The sequence below is a fragment of the Hemiscyllium ocellatum genome, chromosome 10, assembly GCF_020745735.1.
Source record: "Hemiscyllium ocellatum isolate sHemOce1 chromosome 10, sHemOce1.pat.X.cur, whole genome shotgun sequence".
NCBI lineage: Eukaryota > Metazoa > Chordata > Chondrichthyes > Orectolobiformes > Hemiscylliidae > Hemiscyllium > Hemiscyllium ocellatum.
This window is the reverse complement of record NC_083410.1, coordinates 68,828,936-68,850,187: the sequence shown is the minus strand read 5'-3', so window position 1 is coordinate 68,850,187 and position 21,252 is coordinate 68,828,936. Positions and strand designations below refer to the sequence as shown.

Here is a 21,252-nt window from a genome sequence, read left to right as displayed (position 1 = left end):
CACCCAGGGTTCATTTCTAGATGGATAGAACTGAAAAGCAGAGAAGTTATGGTAAATTTTGTTACAGCAGACTTTGATGACTAGTCAGTTCTGGCATTCACATGACAAAAGGGATAGTTATTGAGGAATTGAAGGAGATGTAGAAAGGATTCACAAGGAACTAAAATGTTTCCACTTGTAAGGGAATTCAAATCTAGAAGCAATATATATTAGACAGTCACCAATAAATTTAATTTTCAGGAGAAACATCATTACTGAGGCAAGTGGTAAGAATTTGGCGCACATAAGCACATAGATTCTGATGAATTGTCATTGCCCTATGGTTACCTCTATTTCTGTTTTTGTGATGCTGCCTTTTGGATATTTCCAGCATTTTCTATGCTTCATTTAGATTTATAGTATCTGCACTATTCTGTTTTATGCCACCATATAGAATAGTTGAGGTATTTAGATGCATTGAAAAGTTAGTACATGAAAAAAGAGAAAACTACATTCCTTCTAATTTCTCCATAAAAGGGCCTCCAGGGTCCATGCATGGTAACGGCTGAAGAAACTGGAAGTGAATGTGTCATAGCAATAACTCACAGATCAGCATGCATAAATCCTGGGAATGGCCACATGGCCACACAGTTCAGAGACAACATTGGTGAGGAATGCCCATAGTGTTAGATAAAGTCTTGTGTGGAACATAAGCAACAGATAAGTTGGGTTAAATAACGTATTTTCTCTGTTATATACTTGATGAAACGCAACCAACTCAGGTATGGCAAAAAAATTATTGCATCAAGTCATTCTTTTGTACAGAAAACAATCAAATTTCTTGCAAATTATATTTTAAGCATGATATGTTGCTTTTTTCCCCCTTTAGTTACCTTTACCTTGTACTAACATCCATAAACTACTTGCAGTGAGTTGCAACTGATACATATCAAGAGTGTTTACACGAGTCATCCATAATATAAATTGAATGTGGGACATTCAGTCATATAATTCATTCACAGTATGTTTCCCATTTAATGCAGAGAAGACCAGAATATGTTCATTTTCAGAACTGTAGAAACAGGATTCATCAGTAAATGATCCAATTTTGTATCGAAGAAGTGACCGCAAGCTGATGGCAGCTGAGTGCAGTTATGTGCTCACCCTCTTTGTGCAATTGAATGCCAATCTGTGGTATGAACATACAAATTAGAATGCTAACAGTATGGGAAGTACAAGATGCTTTGTCCTGAATTGCCTCTAATCTTTCATTTTCATTAGGGCCAACATTGGTGTGTTCTTCTGTGGACCTAATGACCTCTCGCATGTTCTTCACACAATGTGCAATCTTTACTCATCTGCTAATCCCCAAGGTGTTCAGTTCCACTACAACAAAGAAAATATGTAAAATCTGTGCAACTTCTAGAAATGATTATTTGCAAGGGGGTGAATTGTAATGCATAGGATGTAATCATTTTATGCCTGCAGTTATATTGTTTGCAACAACTAGCAACAGAAGTAACAATATATAGTAATCAAGAATATTTTATGCATACTGCTTTACAATGAATTGTATATAGGTGTGAGCATGCAATTTTTCATATCCCAATACACTAATATTTTCTTTTACTTCAGTGTTAACGCTTTCTTGTTTAAAAAACAACATTCTGATGAAGACAGAGATTTCTAAAGTTCATATCTGTCTGACAAAAGTCATTGCATCTGCCTCACTAGGATAGTGAACTGGAACTACAAAAAATAAACGTTAAGGGCAGTTCAATGATCCCTGTTCATTGTTTGCTCAGATGAATCTTTTGGTTTGTCAGTGCACTGCTCTTTCATCTTCGTTTTCGAGGTACTTTCACTTGTTTGCAGGAGGTACAGGTCAGCTGGTTCACATTTATAAAGTTTTGATTTAATTGTCAAAATGTCATAACATACAACAGTTAATGTGAGAAAAATAGACTGTTTGTCTTCAGGTGTGAGGATAGCTCTCTCCCTTTTGGAGATCTGATGGCTTCTTGCAAACATTTACACCCATAAACTGTGTAGCTATTTGGGAACCAATCACATAATTGTAGGTAGGGAGAGGACCTTTGTTATTGATAACCAGTCACCATTCACAGACTAATCAGCTACTTGTTGCTGGCCAAATCTCCAGCTGTAAGCAGTCTCTTGGCCTCAGCCAAGGGGAAGCCATTAGATAATATAAGACACTTGGACAAATAAACAGGAATTGTAATTGTAGTTCTCATGGGATAGAGGGAGAACTAGCCATTTGGATACAAAGGGTAAAAACAATAACTGCAGGTGCTGGAAACCAGATTCTGGATTAGTGGTTTAGAAGAGCACAGCAGTTCAGGGAGCATCCGAGGAGCAGTAAAATCGACGTTTCGGGCAAAAGCCTTTCATCAGGAATAAAGGCAGAGAGCCTGAAGTGTGGAGAGATAAGCTAGGGGGGGAGAAAGTAGCATAAAGTACAATAGGTGAGTGGGGGAACGGATGAAGGTGATAGGTCAGGGAGGAGGGTGGAGTGGATAGGTGGAAAAGAAGATAGGCAGGTAGGACAAGTCATGGGGACAGTGCTGAGCTGGAAGTTTGGAACTAGGGTGAGGAGGGGGAAGGGAAAAAGAGGAAACTGTTGAAGTCCACATTGATGCCCTCGGGTTGAAGTGCTCCGAGGCGGAAGATGAGGCGTTCTTCCGTGGTGAGGGAGCGGCGGTGAAGGAGGCCCAGGACCTTCATATCCTCGGCAGAGTGGGAGGGGGAGTTGAAATGTTGGGCCACGGGTTGGTGTGGTTGATTGGTGCGGGTGTCCCGGAGATGTTCCCTAAAGCGTTCTCCTAGGAGACATCCAGTCTCTCCAATGTAGAGGAGACCGCATCGGGAGCAACGGATACAATAAATGATATTGGTGGATGTGCAGGTAAAATTTTGATGGATGTGAGGGAGGAGGTGTGGGCGCAGGTTTTGCAATTCCTGCGGTGGCAGGGGAAGGTGCCAGGATGGGAGGATAGGTTGTAGGGTGGCGTGGACCTGACCAGGTAGTCACGGAGGGAACGGTCTTTGCGGAAGGCGGAAAGGGGTGGGAAGGGAAATATATCCCTGGTGGTGGGGTCTTTTTGGAGGTGGCAGAAATGTCGGCAGATGATTTGGTTTATGCAAAGGTTCCTCGGATGGAAGGTGAGCACCAGGGGCGTTCTGTCCTTGTGACGGTTGGAGGGGTGGGGTCTGAGGGCGCAGGTGTGGCATGTGGATAAGATGCGTTGGAGGGCATCTTTAACCTCATTTCCCCTTCCCCCATCTCATCCTAGTTCCAAACTTCCAGCTCAGCACTGTCCCCATGACTTGTCCTACCTGCCTATCTTCTTGTCTACCTATTCACTCCACCTTCCCCCCGACCTATCACCTTCATCCCCTCCCCCACTCACCTATTGTACTCTATGCTACTTTCTCCCCACCCTCACCCTCCTCTAGCTTATCTCTCCACCCTTCAGGCTCTCTCTCTTTATTCCTGATGAAGGGCTTTTGTCTGAAATGTCGATTTTACTGCTCCTTGGATGCTGCCTGAACTGCTGTGCTCTTCCAGCATCACTAACCCAGAATTTGGATACAGAACTTGCTCGAAGGTAGAAGACAGAGAGTGGTAGTGGAGGGTTGCTTTTCAGACAGGAGGCTTGTGACCAGTGGAATGCCACAAGGATCGGTGCTGGGTCCACTAATTTTCATCGTTTATAAAATGATTTGGAAATTTAAAAAATGATTTGGTTGTGAAGATAGGAAGTATAGTTAGTAAGTTTGCAGATGACACCAAAATTGGAGGTGTTGTGGATGGTGAAGAAGGTTTCCTCAGAGTACAACGGGATCTTGATCAGATGGACCAATGGGCTGAGGAGTGGCAGGTGGAGTTTAATTTAGATAAATGTGAGGTGCTGCATTTTGGGAAAGCAAATCAGAGCAGGACTTATAGACTTAATGGTAACGTCCTGTGGAGTGTTGCTGACCAAAGAGACCTTGGTTCATAGTTCCTTGAAAGTCGAGTCCCAGATAGATAGGATAGTAAAGAAGGCATTTGGTATGCTTTCCTTTATTAGTCAGAGCATTGAGTATAGGAGTTGGGAGGTCATGTTGTGGTTGTACAGGGCATTGGTTATGCCACTTTTGGAATAGTTTGTGCAATTCTGGTCTCCTTCCTGTCAGAAGGATATTGTGAAACTTGAAAGGGTTCAGAAAGCTTTACAAGGATGTTGCCAAGGTTGAAGGATTTGAGCCATAGGAAGAGGCTGAATAGGCTCTGGATGTTTTCCCTGGAGCGTTGAAGGCTGGGGGCTGACTTTATAGAGGTTAATAAAATTATGAGGGGCATGAATAGGATAAATAGACAAGGTTTTTATCTTGGGGTAGGGGAGTCCGGAACTAGAGGGCATAGGTTTCGGGTGAAAGGGGAAAGATATTTTTTAATTAGATTAGATTAAATTCCCTACTGTGTGGAAACAGGCCCTTCGGCCCAACCAGTCCACAAAGGGGACCTGAGGGGTAACTTTTTCCACAGAGGTTGCTGCGTGTATGGAATGAGCAGGCAGAGGAACTGGTGGAGGCTGGTAGAATTACAGCATTTAAAAGGCATCTGGATGGATATATGAATAAGAAGGGTTTGGAGGGATATGGGCCAAGTGCTGGAAAGTGGGACTAGATGAGGTTAGGATATCTGGGCGGCATGGTCAAGTTAGACCAAAGGGTCTGTTTTATGCTGTACATCTCTCTGACTCTATGACCTGTTTCCTGAAGTCCTCTGAGATGCTGAAAACTTCAGAAATTTAATAATTGTTCATAGATTGAAAGAGACAGCAATCGCTCTATCTGGAATGAATTGTTAAGGGACAAGGACAAACTTATTTACGAACTGAAAGCAATTAGCCATACCTGGGGAAAGGAGTTGAAGCTACATAAACAAAACTATCATAACAACTCCTTTATAATTGGCTGCCTTATGCCACAAGTGAATTGGAACTTGAGCCCAACTATTCTGGGAGTCATCACAAGAAGAATTTGATGAGTTAATGACAGGATAAGCTGTGTCTTCAAATAGACGGTTCATGCCAAATATAACAAGGGAACAAAGAAGTTACTTCTGACCAACCACCTCTCCACATCTGACACCTTCCCTTGCCCCCACAGGAGGTGCAAAACTTGCAGCCACATCTCCTCCCTCTCTCTGTCCAAACCCAAAAGGGTTATTCCACACCTATCAGAGATTTACTTGCATAACCTCGAAACTCATTTGCATCTGTTGCTCTTGATGTAGTCTCCGATACATTGGAGAGACTGAGCATAAACTCGTGAAACAGTTCAGGAAACATCCTTGTTCCACATATACCAACAACTCCAACTTCCTGCAGCCATTTATTTTAACTCCCCATCCACTCCCCCCATGACATGTCCATTCTGGGTCTCCTCCACTGTCTAAAAATGGCTTTTTGCAAACTGGAGGAGAACACATCAGCTTCCACCTCAAGAGCCCCACTGTCCCAACATTGAATTCACCAGTTTTCAAGTCACCCCTTCCTCCACCACATCCTAGATCCAACCCTCTGACTTGGCTCCACCCTCCTGATTTCGGGTTAGTGGTGCTGGAAGAGCACAGCAGTTCAGGCAGCATCCGAAGAGCAGCAGAATCGATGTTTCGGGCAAAAGCCCTTTATCAGGAATCCACCCTCTTGACCTGACCTACTAGTCCATCTTCCTTCCCACCTATCTGCTCCACACTTCCCACCAACCTATCAAAATCACATCCTACCTTCACCCATCTATCACCATCCCAACTACCTTTCCCTTAGCCCTACCCTCTCGTCCCATTTCTTTTTCAGCCTCTTTCCCCCTTCCCAGTGTTGATGAAGGGTTAAGCCCAAATTTAGCTGATGGGACAGGAATTCTAAAATCTCTATCTGTGAGTTAAGGGGATCAACAAAAGTATGAACCAATGATTCGCATGTTGGAGGGAACAGAATAGATCTTGTGTTAGGGATGAAAAATTGTCTGAGGATAAAAAAACTGTTAAGTGTTACAACAGTACAAAATATTAGAGTGATGCAAAACATCATCCGGATGTGAACCTTATACAGTAGAAAAGGTGGTGGGAGACCTGTAGGATCTGCGAAATTTCAAGTACTACTTGAGTAAATATAATCAGAATTGGATGTGTAGGTGAAGGAGCATACTATATCACAATACTTTAAAAGAATATCATCATAACTTGTCTCGTTCCGTCTCTGACTCAACATTTTTCATTCACTCTCAAATGCTCGTGCACATAAGAATAATTGAACTGTTTAACATCAGGAAGAGAAAATCTGTGACTTTTCATATGACTGATTTGCCTAGAGTGATGGTTATGTCTTCTTGGGAAGAAATAAAAGGGATTTTGAGAAAGGCACACAGGTGACACGCTAAGATTAAGCAGAACAGTCAGAGAACTGAGATAGAAATTAAGACAGTGAGGAACATACTTGCTGGGCTAACGTCAGGAATTTGGGAAATAATACACACAGAGCCACGTGAGTTTGTATTGTTTCATATCTTGTTATTATTTTGGATCCATCTTGTTTTTGTTACTACCACGTTTTGCTGTTAGCAAATGGAATCACTTCTGTTAAGACAGGATAATATTAAAACTATGATAGGTACCATGTAGTGTTATTTCACAGCAATTGTTTATTGTCTTTTTTTTTGGCATTCTTATTATCCTATTTTGTTTTGTGATTTATTTACAAATCATTATTCTGTAATTCATTTATTGATTATAGATTTGCATATATCTGTACTGCATAGGCAAATAGTGCATTTTAAATTGTGCATGGTGTATCAACTCAACTTGGATATAAACCAATGTAGTGGAAGATAGTTAATTAAATTAATGTTTGTTGATCATATTAAAAATAATGAACAAAAAGTAGTGACTGTGATACTGTCAACTTCAGAACTTTAACAACTGTTCATGAATTAAAAGAAGCAGCAATAATTCTGTCTGGAATAAATTAAGCGACAAGGACAACTTTTATACAGGAACTCAAAGCAATTATTCATGCCTGGGAAAAGAAGGAGTAAAAGCTACATCATCAAAACTATTTTAACAACTCATTGATAACTGGCAGCGTTATGCTACAAAGACAAATGATTGAAAAATCTAAGGAGTTATGACAGGAAAAGCTGTGTTTTCAAGGAACATAGACTGCAGACTTGCAATATTGTGGATGAAAGAATAAAAGGGTGATTAATAATGTCACACCACAAGCTTGAAAGACAGAACATTGTGTAAGAATCCAACTTCAGGAATCCTCAGCAGCAGAACTGAAGAACCACACTGCACAAGGATCAAACCCTGGATATCCAGGGACAATCACTGCTTTTTGGAATCATAGCTAGAGTCCACTTTAATTTGGTAATAGCCAAGTTGGGTTGTGAGGTTTAACCTGCTGACTTGAGAGGTCTCATTTTGATTGCTAGATGCAATAAAGTTTAAATAATTGTTTCAGTATTTGAATGTCTGAAAGATTTCTTAACAAGTATCCAAATTAAAAACAGCTTGTGATAATTTAACACAACATCGCAATCAATTTTAACATGTGTGATAACAATTGACTCACAGTTAGAGATTGAGCTTCTCAGAGAAAGCTCACAGCAGGTCAAACAGCTGGCAACTCTTGCATTCAAGCAGTGTTACTAGAAGTGATGTGTATTAGGACTGCAACAGTATCCGCGCTACCACCATCCCAATTTGAAAGTAACCAGAAAGAGCCCAGACTGCAAGGTGACAATGACCATGCTAGCAGATCCTTTGAGGGGAGGAAAGGAGGATATTTGGGGACTGTAGAGGCTGCCAGGTCAAAAGGAGGAAACATTTTGGTGAAGTTTCACCCAATGATGTCCAACAAGGAAACACCTCCAAAGTCCCCTGATCAAACTATTGCTTTTCTTCATATTGGAATGACTTGTTTCGGGATGCAGCAGTTTCTGGATCATGTCTTCAGTAATATTGCCAGAATATCATTAGCATCCATGGAGTTTGCAGTATCCGGTGCTTTCAGCTTTTCTTGACATCGTAAGTAGTGTATCAAATTATCTGAAGGAAGGCATTTGTGATGGTTGGGATGGGGACCTCCAAGGAGGAGGTTGAGATGGACTATCCCCTTGGCACCTATAGCTGAAGACTGCATCTCTGCATGGGCTTCTCCAGTGATAGCAGCAGGAGGCCCTTAAGTAAGAATGGTGGCTCAGTGGTTAACCTCACAGGTCCAGGAGCCCAGTTTTGATTCCAGCCTTGGGTGGCTGTCTATGTGGAGTTTACACATTCTCTTCTTGTCTGCGTGGGTTTCCTCTAGATGTTCCGGTTTCCTCCCACAATACAAAGATGTGCAGATTAGGTGAATTGGCCATGCTAACAGTGTTTATTGTGGAAAAGGACATGGAAGATATAGAATGTAGGGAAATAGATGGTGACATCTTGAAAAATGTCCATATTACAGAGGTGGAAGTGCTGGATGTCTTGAAATGCAGACAAATGGATACATCCCTAGGACCTGATCAGAAGTACCCTAAAACTCTCTGGGAAGCTAGGGAAGTGATTGATGGGCCTCTTACTGAAATATTTCTATCATCGATTAGTCACAGGTGAGGTGCTGGAAGACTGGAGGTTGGCTAATGCGGTGCCACTGTTTAAGAAGGGTGATAAGGACAAGCCAGGGAACTGACTAGACCAGTGAGCCTAACATAGGTTGTGGGCAAGTTGTTGGAGAGAATCCTGAGGGACAGGATGTATATGCTTTTGGAAAGGCAAGGACTGATTAAGGATAGTCAACATGACTTTGTGCGTGGGAAATCATGTCTCACAAACTTGATTGAGTTTATTGAAGAAGTAAGAGAAAGGTATGATGAGGGCAGAGCAGTGGACGTGATCTATATGGACTTCAGTAAGGCGTTTGACAAGGTTCCCCATAGGAGACTGGTTAGCAAGGATAGATCTCATGGATACAGAACTGACTCAAAGGTAGAAGGCAGAGGGTGGTTGTGGAGGGTTGTTTTTCAATCTGGTGGCCTGTGACCAGTGGAGTGCCACAAGGATCTGTGCTGGGTCCACTACTTTTCGTCATTTATATAAATGATTTGGATGTGAGCATAAGAAGTATAGTTAGTAAGTTTGCAAATGACACTAAAGTTGGAGGTGTAGTGGACAGTGAAGAAGGTTACCACAGATTACAACGGGATCTTGATCAGATGGGCCAATGGGCTGAGAAGTGGCAGATTTAATTTAAGTGTAATTTAATTTAGATAAATGTGAGATGCTGCATTTTGGGAAAGCAAATCTTGGGAGGACTTATACACTTAATGGTAAGGTCCTAGGGAGTGTGCTGAACAAAGAGTCCTTAGAATGCAGGTTCATAGCTCCCTTGAAAGTGGAGTCATGGATAGTGAATAAGGCATTTGGCATGCTTTCCTTTATTGGTCAGAGTATTGAGTACAGGAGTTGGGAGGTCATGTTGCAGCCAAACAGGATGCTAGTACAATTGTAACATTTAAAAGGCATTTGGATGGGTATATGAATGGGAAGGATTCAGAGAGTTATGGGTCAGGTGCTGGCAGATGGGACTACATTGGGTTGGGATATCTGGTCGGCATGGACGGGTTGGACCAAGGGATCTGTTACCATGTTGTACATTTCTATGACTCTATATTGCCCATAGTGTTGAGAGATGTGTAGGTTAGGTGTATTAGTCAGAGGTAAATATCGAGTAATGGGAAATGGGTCTGGATGGGTTACTCTTCGGAGGGTCAGCATGGACTCGTTGGGCCAAATGGCCTGTTTCCACACTGTAGAGATTCTACAATCTAGTGATGGCCATGTTTCTGTTGGCATGGGACACATTTCACAATCACCCCACCAATTATACCACTGACAGAAAAGTGTACAATTTTGGTTTCAATGTGTGCTGAAGACCCTGAAGGTTAAACAGCACCAAAGACAGTATACAAATGCCAGACAGTCTTGTCCAGTACTTGCAGTGGTGTGTTCTGTACTCCTCTGTACAAGTACAAGTGTAACTATCAGTTGGCAGCTGGACAGATGATTCCATGACACTTGCCAAAAGTTTTGAAAAAGAAAGAATTTTCTCAAATGTATTTTCTCTTTTGGCAAGCACACAAAATGTAATTATTTGTATCTATTTCCCCTGCATTTGTAAGCAAGATATAAGAGTGAATAGAAGGCTTTGTTTCACAGTCAAGTAATTGACACTGTATTTGACTGAATCTGCCAGAATGAACCTTTGCTGGCATTTTTTTTTGCACGACCAAAATGAATTGGTGATGACATTTGTATAAGATTCAGCGATCATTCCGAATTCTCAGATCTAATATTGGTGACCTTTCCCTTATTTACATTCCTCTTGCTGATAAAAACAAGTGTATAGAAGTAGGCTATTTAGCCCCTCAAGCTTGTTTCACTAAGCAATTAAATCAAGGATCATGGTTAATGCCATTTATTCACATTAAGACCAACGATTTTCACCTCTATTACACTGTCCACATCCAACCCACCATAGCTCTTCTGCTATTGAAACCTTTATTCATGTTAACTCTAAACTTGGTTATTCTAATGCACTCCTGAATGATGGTGAACAATTAACATAACAGTAGAAGAATGCTCCACTATGTCGCAACTCAATTCCAGATATCCATGTAATGTTGTGGGCATTCAGCACAGCAGAATTATACTCAGCTACAATCTGTAACTTCACATCATGGCCTCTTCACACTTTACAATTACCATCCAGCAACGGAACTCAACCCCGTACAACTGAGAGAGCAGGAGGCAACAGCAATACCAGGCATATCTAAAAATGAAGTGTCAACCTGGTGGAGCTACAACACTTGGATGCCAAACAGGAAAGTAGCATGCAATAGACAGGAGCAAACAATCCCATAACCAAAGAATCAGTTTTAAACTCTGCAGTCCTGTCACATTCAATCTTGAAAGATTGTGTACATTTGAAAAATTAACCGGTGGAAGAGGGTCCACAACTATCTCCATCTTCAGAAATGGGGAAGACAAGTTCATCAGTGCATGAGATCAAACTGAAGCATTTGTTTACATCAGATAAAGGTGTCAATGGTTGATTCATCTCAACCTCCTCCTGAGGTCACCATCTCTAGCATCACAGACGTCAGTCTTCAGCTGATTTGATTCACCCATATGATATCAATAAATAACAGAAAGTATTGAATTCTACAAAGGGTCCAGTCCAAAACAAAATTTGTCACTAATACAGAAGACATGTGCTTCAGAACTTGTCACACCTTTTGCATTGCTGTTCCAGTAACCTACTACACAAGCATCTACCAAACAATGTGGAAAATTGTTCCAGTATCTCCTGTTCACAAGTGCAGGACAAATCCACCTGGCCAATTAGCCTGTTGTCAATCTGGTCTCATCATCAGAGAACACCTCTGGGACACCCGCACCAACCAACCCAACCGCCCCGTGGCTGAACACTTTAACTACCCCTCCCACTCCACCAAGGACCTGCAGTTCCTTGGCCTCCTCCATTGCCAGACCATGGCAACACGACGTCTGGAGGAAGAGCGCCTCATCTTCCGCCTAGGAACCTTCCAACCACAAGGCATGAATGCAGATTTCTCCAGCTTCCTCATTTCCCCTCCCCCCACCTTATCTCAGTCCCAACCCTCGGACTCAGCACCGCCTTCTTGACCTGCAATCTTTTTCCCAACCTCTCCGCCCCCACCCCCTCTCCGGCCTACCACCCTCACCTTAACCTCCTTCCACCTATTGCAATCTCAACGCCCCTCCCCCAAGTCCCTCCTCCCTACCTTTTATCTTAGCCTGCTTGGCACACCTTCCTCATTCCTTATGCCCGAAACGTCGATTCTCCTGCTCCTTGGATGCTGCGCTTTTCCAGCAACATATTTTTCAGCTCTGATCTCCAGCATCTGCAGTCCTCACTTTTCTCATCATTAGTAAGGTGATGGAAGTAGTTGCTGAATCTGTGACCAAAATAGCATTTGCTCACCAACATGTTTAGTGATGCTCAATTAGGGTTCTGCTCGGGCTGTTCAGCTCCTGACAGTCTTAATCCAAAAATGGCAAAATTCCAAAGATAAGGTGAGAGTGACTTACCTTGACTTCGAAGTAGCTTTTGACCCAATGGACTAAGATCCAGCTTGAGAGTCAAACCAGGCTGTATCTTTCTTGTTTTCTTAGTGCTTGCTTACTTAGCATTTAACTGCAAGCTCCCAACATCCACGTCTTGCCTATCCATGGTATGCCTGGTATTTTGTGGGCAGAGCCAAAGGTTATCAGTACTGCCATAATGAGATGCTCTTTAGGACAAGCACACAGACATGCTGCTCATCATTCTTGCCAGTAGGAACCTGTTTGCAGCAGGGGGAAACATCTTGCCTTACTGCACACCAAGACATCAAGTGGGCAAACACACTGAATGTACATTTAAATAAGTAGCCACTTTGGAAACTGGTCAGGGCTACTTCTTAGTACATTTGGGGGCGCAGGGAGCGGTTCACTGTCAGTCAGGGAGGCTGAGTACATTCAGTCGCAGGCACAGTCTGCATACATTCTTGGGCTTAACCACTCAATCATGTGCTTGGGATGCTCTGTTCAGGGAACCTGTTCCAGTGCAATTCAGGGGATGTTTAGCTGTAAATCCAGTAGGGCCATCAATAACAGTCAGGAGAATGTAAACTTTAAATTGGGAGTTGTAAATACAGCAATCAGAGGTCTGACCATTCATGACTGTGGGCTGCTTGTCGAAGTCATTCAGAGGCTTGGGTGAATACCATCCTGAGACTTTGCATCAATTTTTCAGGAAGATTTTATGGCGACCTGAAGGAAAAACAAAATGTACTGGAGGGGGGAGGGAGGCTATAATACTGAGTGGGTAGTGAGGAATTGGGTATTTACAGAGGTGGGGACAGTGATGGGGAATCTGGGATATGCAAATCAGCATTGGAGGGCATGTTAGACTACTGGAGAGGGTGTTATTATCACTGACCATTACCCCAGCCTCCACAGGAACAGGACTGAAGATCCGCCATCATGAGATATAATTATACTGTTCAGGGGTAAGAAGAATAGTTGTAGGCCAAGCTCAATGTGCTGGGTCCCGACATTGAGCAGGTTGGGTGAAAATGGGCTGTTACGATATTGTGAAGTAAGCAGAGACATGCAGGCTTGGAGGGGGGTATCTGACAACCAGGCAGGGCCCTGTACTGACAGTGTCCACCATGAGCAGTATTCCCTGCCATCACTTTCTGCACTCTGATATGAAATGCTACTAGAACATGGCTGGACCAATGCCCAGTGTGGGCAGAGTCAGTGTCCATTTGATGGACAAAAATGCAGGATGCACATTTGATGGATTTAGGACATTGAAGTAACAAATATATGAAGCAGTCATTTGTAAAGCACTGCTATATTTCATTTGCAATTAACGATTTGCTATGTATGCAAAGTGAAGGTGCCTCAGGGTCAGATGCACGTCAAAGACAATTTGGAACATTCCATTGGTGCTTGCAAATTGAACTTGAAAGAATTTACAAAAGGTCAATACTAGCCGAGGAGGAACCATTATGTATGTAACTTCCAAGGTTGCTGCATATCATCACTTGACCATCTGTCATGTAAGTGTGACAATGGTCTATACTAAATGTAGTTAGAAGTTGACCATTTGATGTGGGTCTAGGATAGGAAAGGTGTGGATATGCTGCAGGCACACCCTTCTCAATGCCATTAGGTCACCTAGCCGATGCAGCACTTTCAACCAAATTGCTGCGCATACTGAGACTAAATGTGGCCGGATGATGGAGACCGATCCCTCATTATCAGAGTGCTACCTGTCTCACTGTGTGGAAAAGTGTGCTCAGCCTTCATCTGCAAGGTTTGTCACCAATGACTGATCTAAGAATCTCTTTTGATCCTTCTGTTCCTATTTCCACTAGAGTCCTGGGACCTTCCGCCAGGAGGATGTTAGTCACTATGGTACCAATATAAAAGCGATGGTGACGCATGAAGGGCAGAGCTAATTTCAAAGCTAGGAACAATGGAGGACAAGGAGCATACATTTCAGAATGAGGTCACTGCTGCAGGGTCTATCAGGATGCATGGGGTTCACAGGAGGCCTAGAGTTTTGTGACCCCCAATTCCATTTATTGGGGATGAACGAGGACAATATGACAGAAATTTTCAGGATGCTGGAGCAGGTTCTAAGAGCTGCAGGAATGGAAAGCCATTCTCTCCCCATGGCTAAGTAGATGATATTATACAGATTTGACTGGCTTCTTCCAGGGAGCAACAGGTGATCTGTGTGGGATCTCTTAGCTGTGCACCCACAAATGCATCGGGTTGTGACTGATGCCATATGTGCAAGATCACACCAGTTCATTTTGTTCCCCAAAGACAAGGTTAGTGCTACAGCCTAAGCAGTAGGATTTGGGAACAGAGCTGGATTTCTCCAGGTACTGGGTGCCATCGCCTGCATACATGTGACACAGAGGGCTGTATTACAAAGCTGCAGAATTCATCATTGAGAAATGGTTCCATTTAATTAATGTTCAGGTGATATGTGATCATTTTTGCCCCTTTCTGAAAGGGCGCCTGATCTGGTATGGTGAGTCCAGTATAGTCCAGATTGTTCACTGTGCAATTGGAGATATTCTGGATGCTAAGGAACTGGGGAAGCAGGAGCAGTCTCCCAAATAGGAGGACAAGGATATTAGGGAGAAGAAAGTTGTCCTTGTCCATGACACAATTTAACTGCAAAGGGGTCTCCAAGGCAGATTGGGTCTTATTGAAAACCAATTCCAATAGATGAAAGCAAGATCATGTGGGCCACAAAATAGTTTTGATTATGATGCTGAAGTCAGATTTGATTTGTGGGGCAAACTTCAACCTCTGTTAATTTTGTTTGTGTTTGCTTTTGCTTTCTGTAAATAAAAGCTCATGTTTGGATTTGTCCAGTTGCTTGCTGGTATGTTATGTTCCTCCACAGGACAATGACAAGCTGGGTGTCCACATCAAGCTGGGCATTGATGACAGGGTACTGCTGATGAAGGGTGTTTAGATGAGCTGTGCTAGAGGCAGCAAAATTGTGGCATGGCGGTTTAAGGTGCAACTTGGGTGAGAGCATAGGAATAAATGTGCGAGGCATTATCAGCAGTACTGACTATGTATTATGGGTATCATGGCTTTGTGGATGCTGTGACATCGCCACAGAAGGTACTTTCACTGTGGGCTGACACCCCTTGACATCAAGGGTGCATTTGACCAAGTGTAACATCAAGGAACCCTAGCCAAATTGTCATGAATGGGAATCAGAGGGCAAACTCTCCACTAGCTGAAGTCATACCTGGCACTCAGGAGTATGGTTGTGGATTTTGAGGTCAGTCAGATCAGCTCCAGAAGGTCTCTGCAGGAGTTGCTCAGAATACTGTCCTAGGACTGATTATCTTCAGCTGCTTCATTAATGACCTTCCCTCTATGAGAATATCTAGCCTCCACTCCTTAACATTCAATGGTGTTACCAACACTGAATTGCCCACTATCGGCATCTTGAGGTTACCATGACTGAAAACTTAACTCAGCTGGACTCACATATAAATACTATAGTTGTAAGAGCAGATCAGAGGCTTGAAATGCTGCTGTGAGTAACTCATTCCCTGACTCCCCAAACCCTGCAACATTATGGAATATCCATACTCACCTGGATGAATGCAGCTCCGACAACATTCAAGAAGCTTGACGTCATCCAGGTCAAAGCAGCCCACTTGATTGACATCACATCCACAAGCATTCTCTCCCTCCATCACCAACATTCAGTAGCAGCAGTGTGCACTATGCACTGCAGAAATTTGCCAAAGATCCTTACATATGGGAAGCCTTCAGAAAATAGATAACAAGAATCCAGAGAAAATATATTCCTGTCAGGGTGAAAGGGAAGGCTGGTAGGTATAGGGAATGCTGGATGACTAAAGAAATTGAGGGTTTGGTTAAGAAAAAGAAGGAAGCATATGTCAGGTATAGACAGGATAGATCGAGTGAATCTTCAGAAGAGTATAAAGGAAGTAGGAATATACTTAAGAGGGAAATCAGGAGGGCGAAAAGGGGACATGAGATAGCTTTGGCAAATAGAATTAAGGAGACTCCAAAAGGGTTTTACAAATATATTAAGGACAAAAGGGTAACTGGGGAAAGACTAGAGTCCCTGAAAGATCAGCAAGGCGGCCTTTGTGTGGAGCCACAGAAAATGGAGGAGATACTAAATGAATATTTTGCATCAGTATTTACTGTGGAAAAGGGTATGGAAGATATAGACTGTAGGGAAATAGATGGTGACAACTTTCAAAATGTCCAGATTACAGAGGAGGAAGTGCTGGATGTCTTGAAACAGTTAAAGGTGGATAAATCCCTAGGACCTGATCAGGTGTACCCGAGAACTCTGTGGAAGCTAGAGACGTGATTGCAGGATGTACATGTATTTGGAAAGGCAAGGACTGATTCGGGTTAGTCAACATGGCTTTGTGAGTGGGAAATCATGTCTTACAAACTTGACTGAGTTTTTTGAAGAAGTAACAAAGAAGATTGATGAGGGCAGAGCAGTAGATGTGATCTATATGGACTTCAATAAGGTGTTCGACAAGGTTCCCCATGGGAGACTGATTATCAAGGTTAGATTTCATGGAATACAGGGAGAACTAGCCATTTGGATACAGAACTGGCTCAAAGGCAGAAAACAGAGGGTGGTGGTGGAGGGTTGTTTTTCAGACTGGAGGCCTGTGACCAGTGGAGTGCCACAAGGATCGGTGCTGGGCCCTCTACCTTCTGTCATTTACATAAATGATTTGGATGCGAGCATAAGAGGTATAGTTAGTAAGTTTGCAGATGACACCAAAATTGAAGGTGTAGTGGACAGCGAAGAGGGTTACCTCAGATTACAACAGGATCTTGACCAGATGAGCCAATGGGCTGAGAAGTGGCAGATGGAGTTTAATTTAGATAAATGTGAGGTGCTGCATTTGGGAAAGCGAATCTTATATACTTAGCGTTACTGAACAAAGAGATCTTAGAGTGCAGCTTCATAGCTCCTTGAAATTGGAGTCGCAGGTAGATAGGATAGTGAAAAAGGCGTTTGGTATGCTTTCCTTTATTGATCAGAGTATTGAGTGCAGGGGTTGGGAGGTCATGTTGCAGCTGTACAGGACATTGGTTCGGCCACTGTTGGAATATTGCGTGCAATTCTGGTCTCCTTCCGATTGGAAAAATGTTGTGAAACTTGAAAGGGTTCAGAAAAGATTTACAAGGATGTTGCCAGGGTTGGAGGATTTGAGCTATAGGGAGAGGCTGAACAGGCTGGGGCTGTTTTCCCTGGAGCGTCGGAGGCTGAGGGGTGACCTTATAGAGGTTTACAAAATTATGAGGGGCATGGATAGGATAAATAGACAAAATCTTTTCCCTGGGGTGGGGGAGTCCAGAACTAAAGGGCATAGATTTAGGGTGAGAGGGGAAAGATATAAAAGATATATAAAAGACACATGGGGGCAACTTTTTCACGCAGAGGGTGGTATGTGTATGGAATGAGCTGCCAGAGGATGTGATGGAGGCTGGTGCAATTGCAACATTTAAGAGGCATTTGGATGGGTATATGAATAGGAAGGGTTTGGCGGGATATGGGCTGGGTGCTGGCAGGTGGGACTAGATTGGGTTGGGATATCTGGTCGGCATGGACAGGTTGGACCGAAGGGTCTGTTTCCATGCTGTACATCTCTGACTCTATATTACTTTTCCTATATAGTACCACTTCCATCTAGAAGACAAAGAAGTTCACGGGAACACTACCACCCACAAGTTTTTCCCCTCCAAGCCCTCACCATACTGACTTTGAAATGGATCATGATTCTATCACTGGGTCAAAATCCTGAAAATCCCTCCTTAACAGTATTGTATGTGCATCTATAGCACACAGTGATTCAACAATGCAGCTCATTACCATTTTCTCAAGGTCTATTAGGGATGAGCAATCAAATACTGGCCAGCCAATGATGATCATGGCCCACAGTAAATAAAAGAAGGGCAACATCTGATTGCCATCACTTGTCTGTGTGCACAGCAGCCTTTCAGTCGATATCCCCTGAATAGCAAGTTGTTCTAGGAATGGCATATGGTAAGATGCAGCTAGAATCAGATGTGATGGATGCCATGGCAACAGAATGGATAGTTAATGAGGCACATTTGGTAGGATATGGCGAGAAACCTGCTAGGCTTCATGGCAGAAAATACTTGAAAAAGCTTGATGCACCTTGGACTTAACCAAAAACATATGATTCAGCCCTGCATCTACACTGGTAGGTCAAAAGCTATTCTGCAACGGGTAATTCACTCTCTGACTTCCCAAGCTTATCCACCATCTGCAAGGCACAAGCCAGAAATGTGAAGAAATATTCTCTATATGCCTGCATGAAGGATACTCAATACCAAATCTTCCTAAACTTTATCCCATTGTGATCCAGTTCAAACTTCAAAAATGTGACAACCCCTCTGTGAGCATGAGGTGGGAGGGGAGCACAATTTCTGTGAGAGGTGGAGGGACTGGGGCTCCATTGCAGCCAGTTCTACATTTGAAGTCCTGACCCAATATGATCCCACTTGGGGTTCCAAATCCAATACCAGGAACGCTGGAATTGGGCTTTGATTGCCATTTCTAAAGAACTTACTGACTTGGCAAAAATTTCATCGCAAATATTTAAATACCACCTGACCAAAATGCAAATCCCGCACCCACATGTTTTCAGTTGTTGACAGGTCTCTCATTAGCTATTTTCTTCCCTCTACATTTAGAACACAAGAAATTGGAGCACTTGCAAGTAATTCAGTCTCTTAAGCCTGCTCTACCATTTGATATGATCATAGCTGATCTCATCTCAGTCTCAACTCCACTTTCCTGTCTGCTCTCCCAAACCTTTCAACCCATTACCAAATTTACTCAGTGTAGTGAATTGCATAGATTCATTCACCTTTGAAGAGAAGTAATTTCTCCTCATCTCTGCTTTAAGTCTGTGACCCCTTATCCTAGAACCTTTGATTGTGCCACATGAGAAACATGCTTTCTGTGTTTACTTTGTCAATCCCCTTTGGCATCTAATATCTCTCAATTAGATTTGTTCTCATTCTTCTAGTATAGGCCTAAACAATTCAATCTCCCTTCATAAGACAAATCCCTCCTCTCTGAAATCCATTCTCTGAACTGCCCCAATACAATTACATCCCTCCTTTTGTAGGGAACCAAATTTGTACACAATACTCCAGGTGTGGTCTCACTAATGCCTTGTACAGTTGTTGCAACACTTCCCTACTTTTATGCTGTATTCCTTTAGCAATGAATGCTAAAATTCCATTTGCCTTCCTTATTACCTGCTGTTGCTACATACTAGTTTTCTGCAATTCATGCATGATGACACAGATCTGTCTGCACCAAAGCATTTTGAAGTACTTTATATTTTGATAATAAGTTGCCTTTCTACTTTTTACACATTCTCTGACCAAAATGGATAGACTCACACTTATCCACACTAACTCTTATCTGCCAGATTTTCACCCATTCAGCTAATCTATCTGTATCAATTTGTAAATTTCTTATTACTTCACTGCAACTTACTACCCCACCTATTTTAGTGTCATCAGAAAATTTGACTATAGTACTTTCTATTGTTTACCCAATCCTCTATTCAAGCTAATAAATTACCCAAACCCCATGTGATCTTTCCTTGTGTATTAACATTTTATGCAGAACCTTATCTAACACCCGGACCAGGCTAGAACCAACCTCGACCATGCTGCAGAAGCATGACCAGGAGATCCAGCATATCGGGTGGCGTGTCATAGAGGTGGAGCAATGGGCTGCGGCTTCTGAAACCATAGTGGAATCTTCAGAGGCCCAGGTCCAGGCCCTGGAACGGTAGGTACAGGCCTGCGTCGAACAGGTCGACGACCTCAAAAATTGAGGCCATCGGAAGAATATTTGCCTGAATGGATTACCAGAGTGGGAAGAGGGAGGTCAGCTGATCAGCTTCTTGGAGCAATGTCTCCTGCAGTTTTTGAAGCTGTAAGTTGGGGTGGACTGGATGAGGGTCGAATGGGCCCACTGGGTCGCAGGTTGAATGCCCACTTTTAATTTTCCTGTTGTAAGATGCATGTGACGTTTATGTACTTTGTTTTGTCTAGGTTTGGGATGTGACTTCAGTTAGAAGGAGCAATGGAGGGATTGGTGATTAGTATGAGTGCCCCCTGTGAACAAGGGGGAAAGTCTCCTCTTATTTGTGTTATATGTTGGTTCATTGTAGAAGTAGTTATTAGAAGTTTTGATTTGATGGTTTTTGTAGTTGTATTTTCAAGTTTATACGAACTGTTTACTGTTTTCGCTTGGCGTACTACAAATGGGGTTCTTCTTCCTGGGGGATCACAAGCTGCTTTGGATGGCTATAGCTAAGCGCTTGTGTAAATGGTGTACCTGGAAAGCTAAGGGGGATCATTCATCGATTAAGAGAAAGAAGATACTTTCAAGCCTTAGAAAGGAAAGAGTCGATGTAGCCTTGCTGCAAGAAACACATCTAATTGATAAGGAATACTTAAAGTTACAACAGGAGGGTTTGGCTGGGTGATTTTTCATCCTTTAATTCAAAAATTAGAGAAGTAGCTATACTCTTTCAGTTGTTCAACCAAATTAAGGATGAATGTGGGCAGTTTCTGATCCTTAAAGATTTAATACATGGAGTGGAATATGGGAGCTTGAATGTATATTGCCCTCGGCACAACCCCTCAAATTTTTAACAGATGTGCTTTCCAGATTGATGGCCCTTGGGGCATGTCATACAATTAAAGGGGGACACTTTAACCGACTTATGGACTCTGAGGTGGATAGAATGCCTAGGGGTCTCACGAGTATAACCCTGCAATCCAGACAGCTGGTGGACCTGAACAGAGAGCTGGGGTTGGTGGATGTGGGGTGATGTCTTCACCCTGGGGATAGGGACTTTACCTTTTTTTCTAATCCACATAAGTGCTACACTAGGATTGACATTTTTTTTGCCCCATTGGCCTTTTTGAATTCGCTGCTGTCCAGCCATTTCTGATCATGCAGCAGTGTACATGGAGGTTAAGGTGATGGGACAGGCCCACAGGATTGGCGCATGGATCCT

At 42.8% G+C, this 21,252-nt stretch overlaps 1 protein-coding gene across 1 annotated transcript in view; it reads left to right on the top strand.

Moving 5' to 3' along the window:
• LOC132819563 (NADPH oxidase 3-like) overlaps positions 1–20,291 on the top strand; it is a 98,838-nt gene extending 78,547 nt beyond the window's left edge. The window contains exons 13-15 of the mRNA XM_060831132.1: positions 1,261–1,383; positions 19,845–20,012; positions 20,279–20,291. Of these exons, the coding sequence (XP_060687115.1) occupies positions 1,261–1,383; positions 19,845–20,012; positions 20,279–20,291 (304 nt within the window). The remainder of the gene's footprint in view (positions 1–1,260; positions 1,384–19,844; positions 20,013–20,278) is intronic.
• Positions 20,292–21,252: the final 961 nt, after the last annotated feature.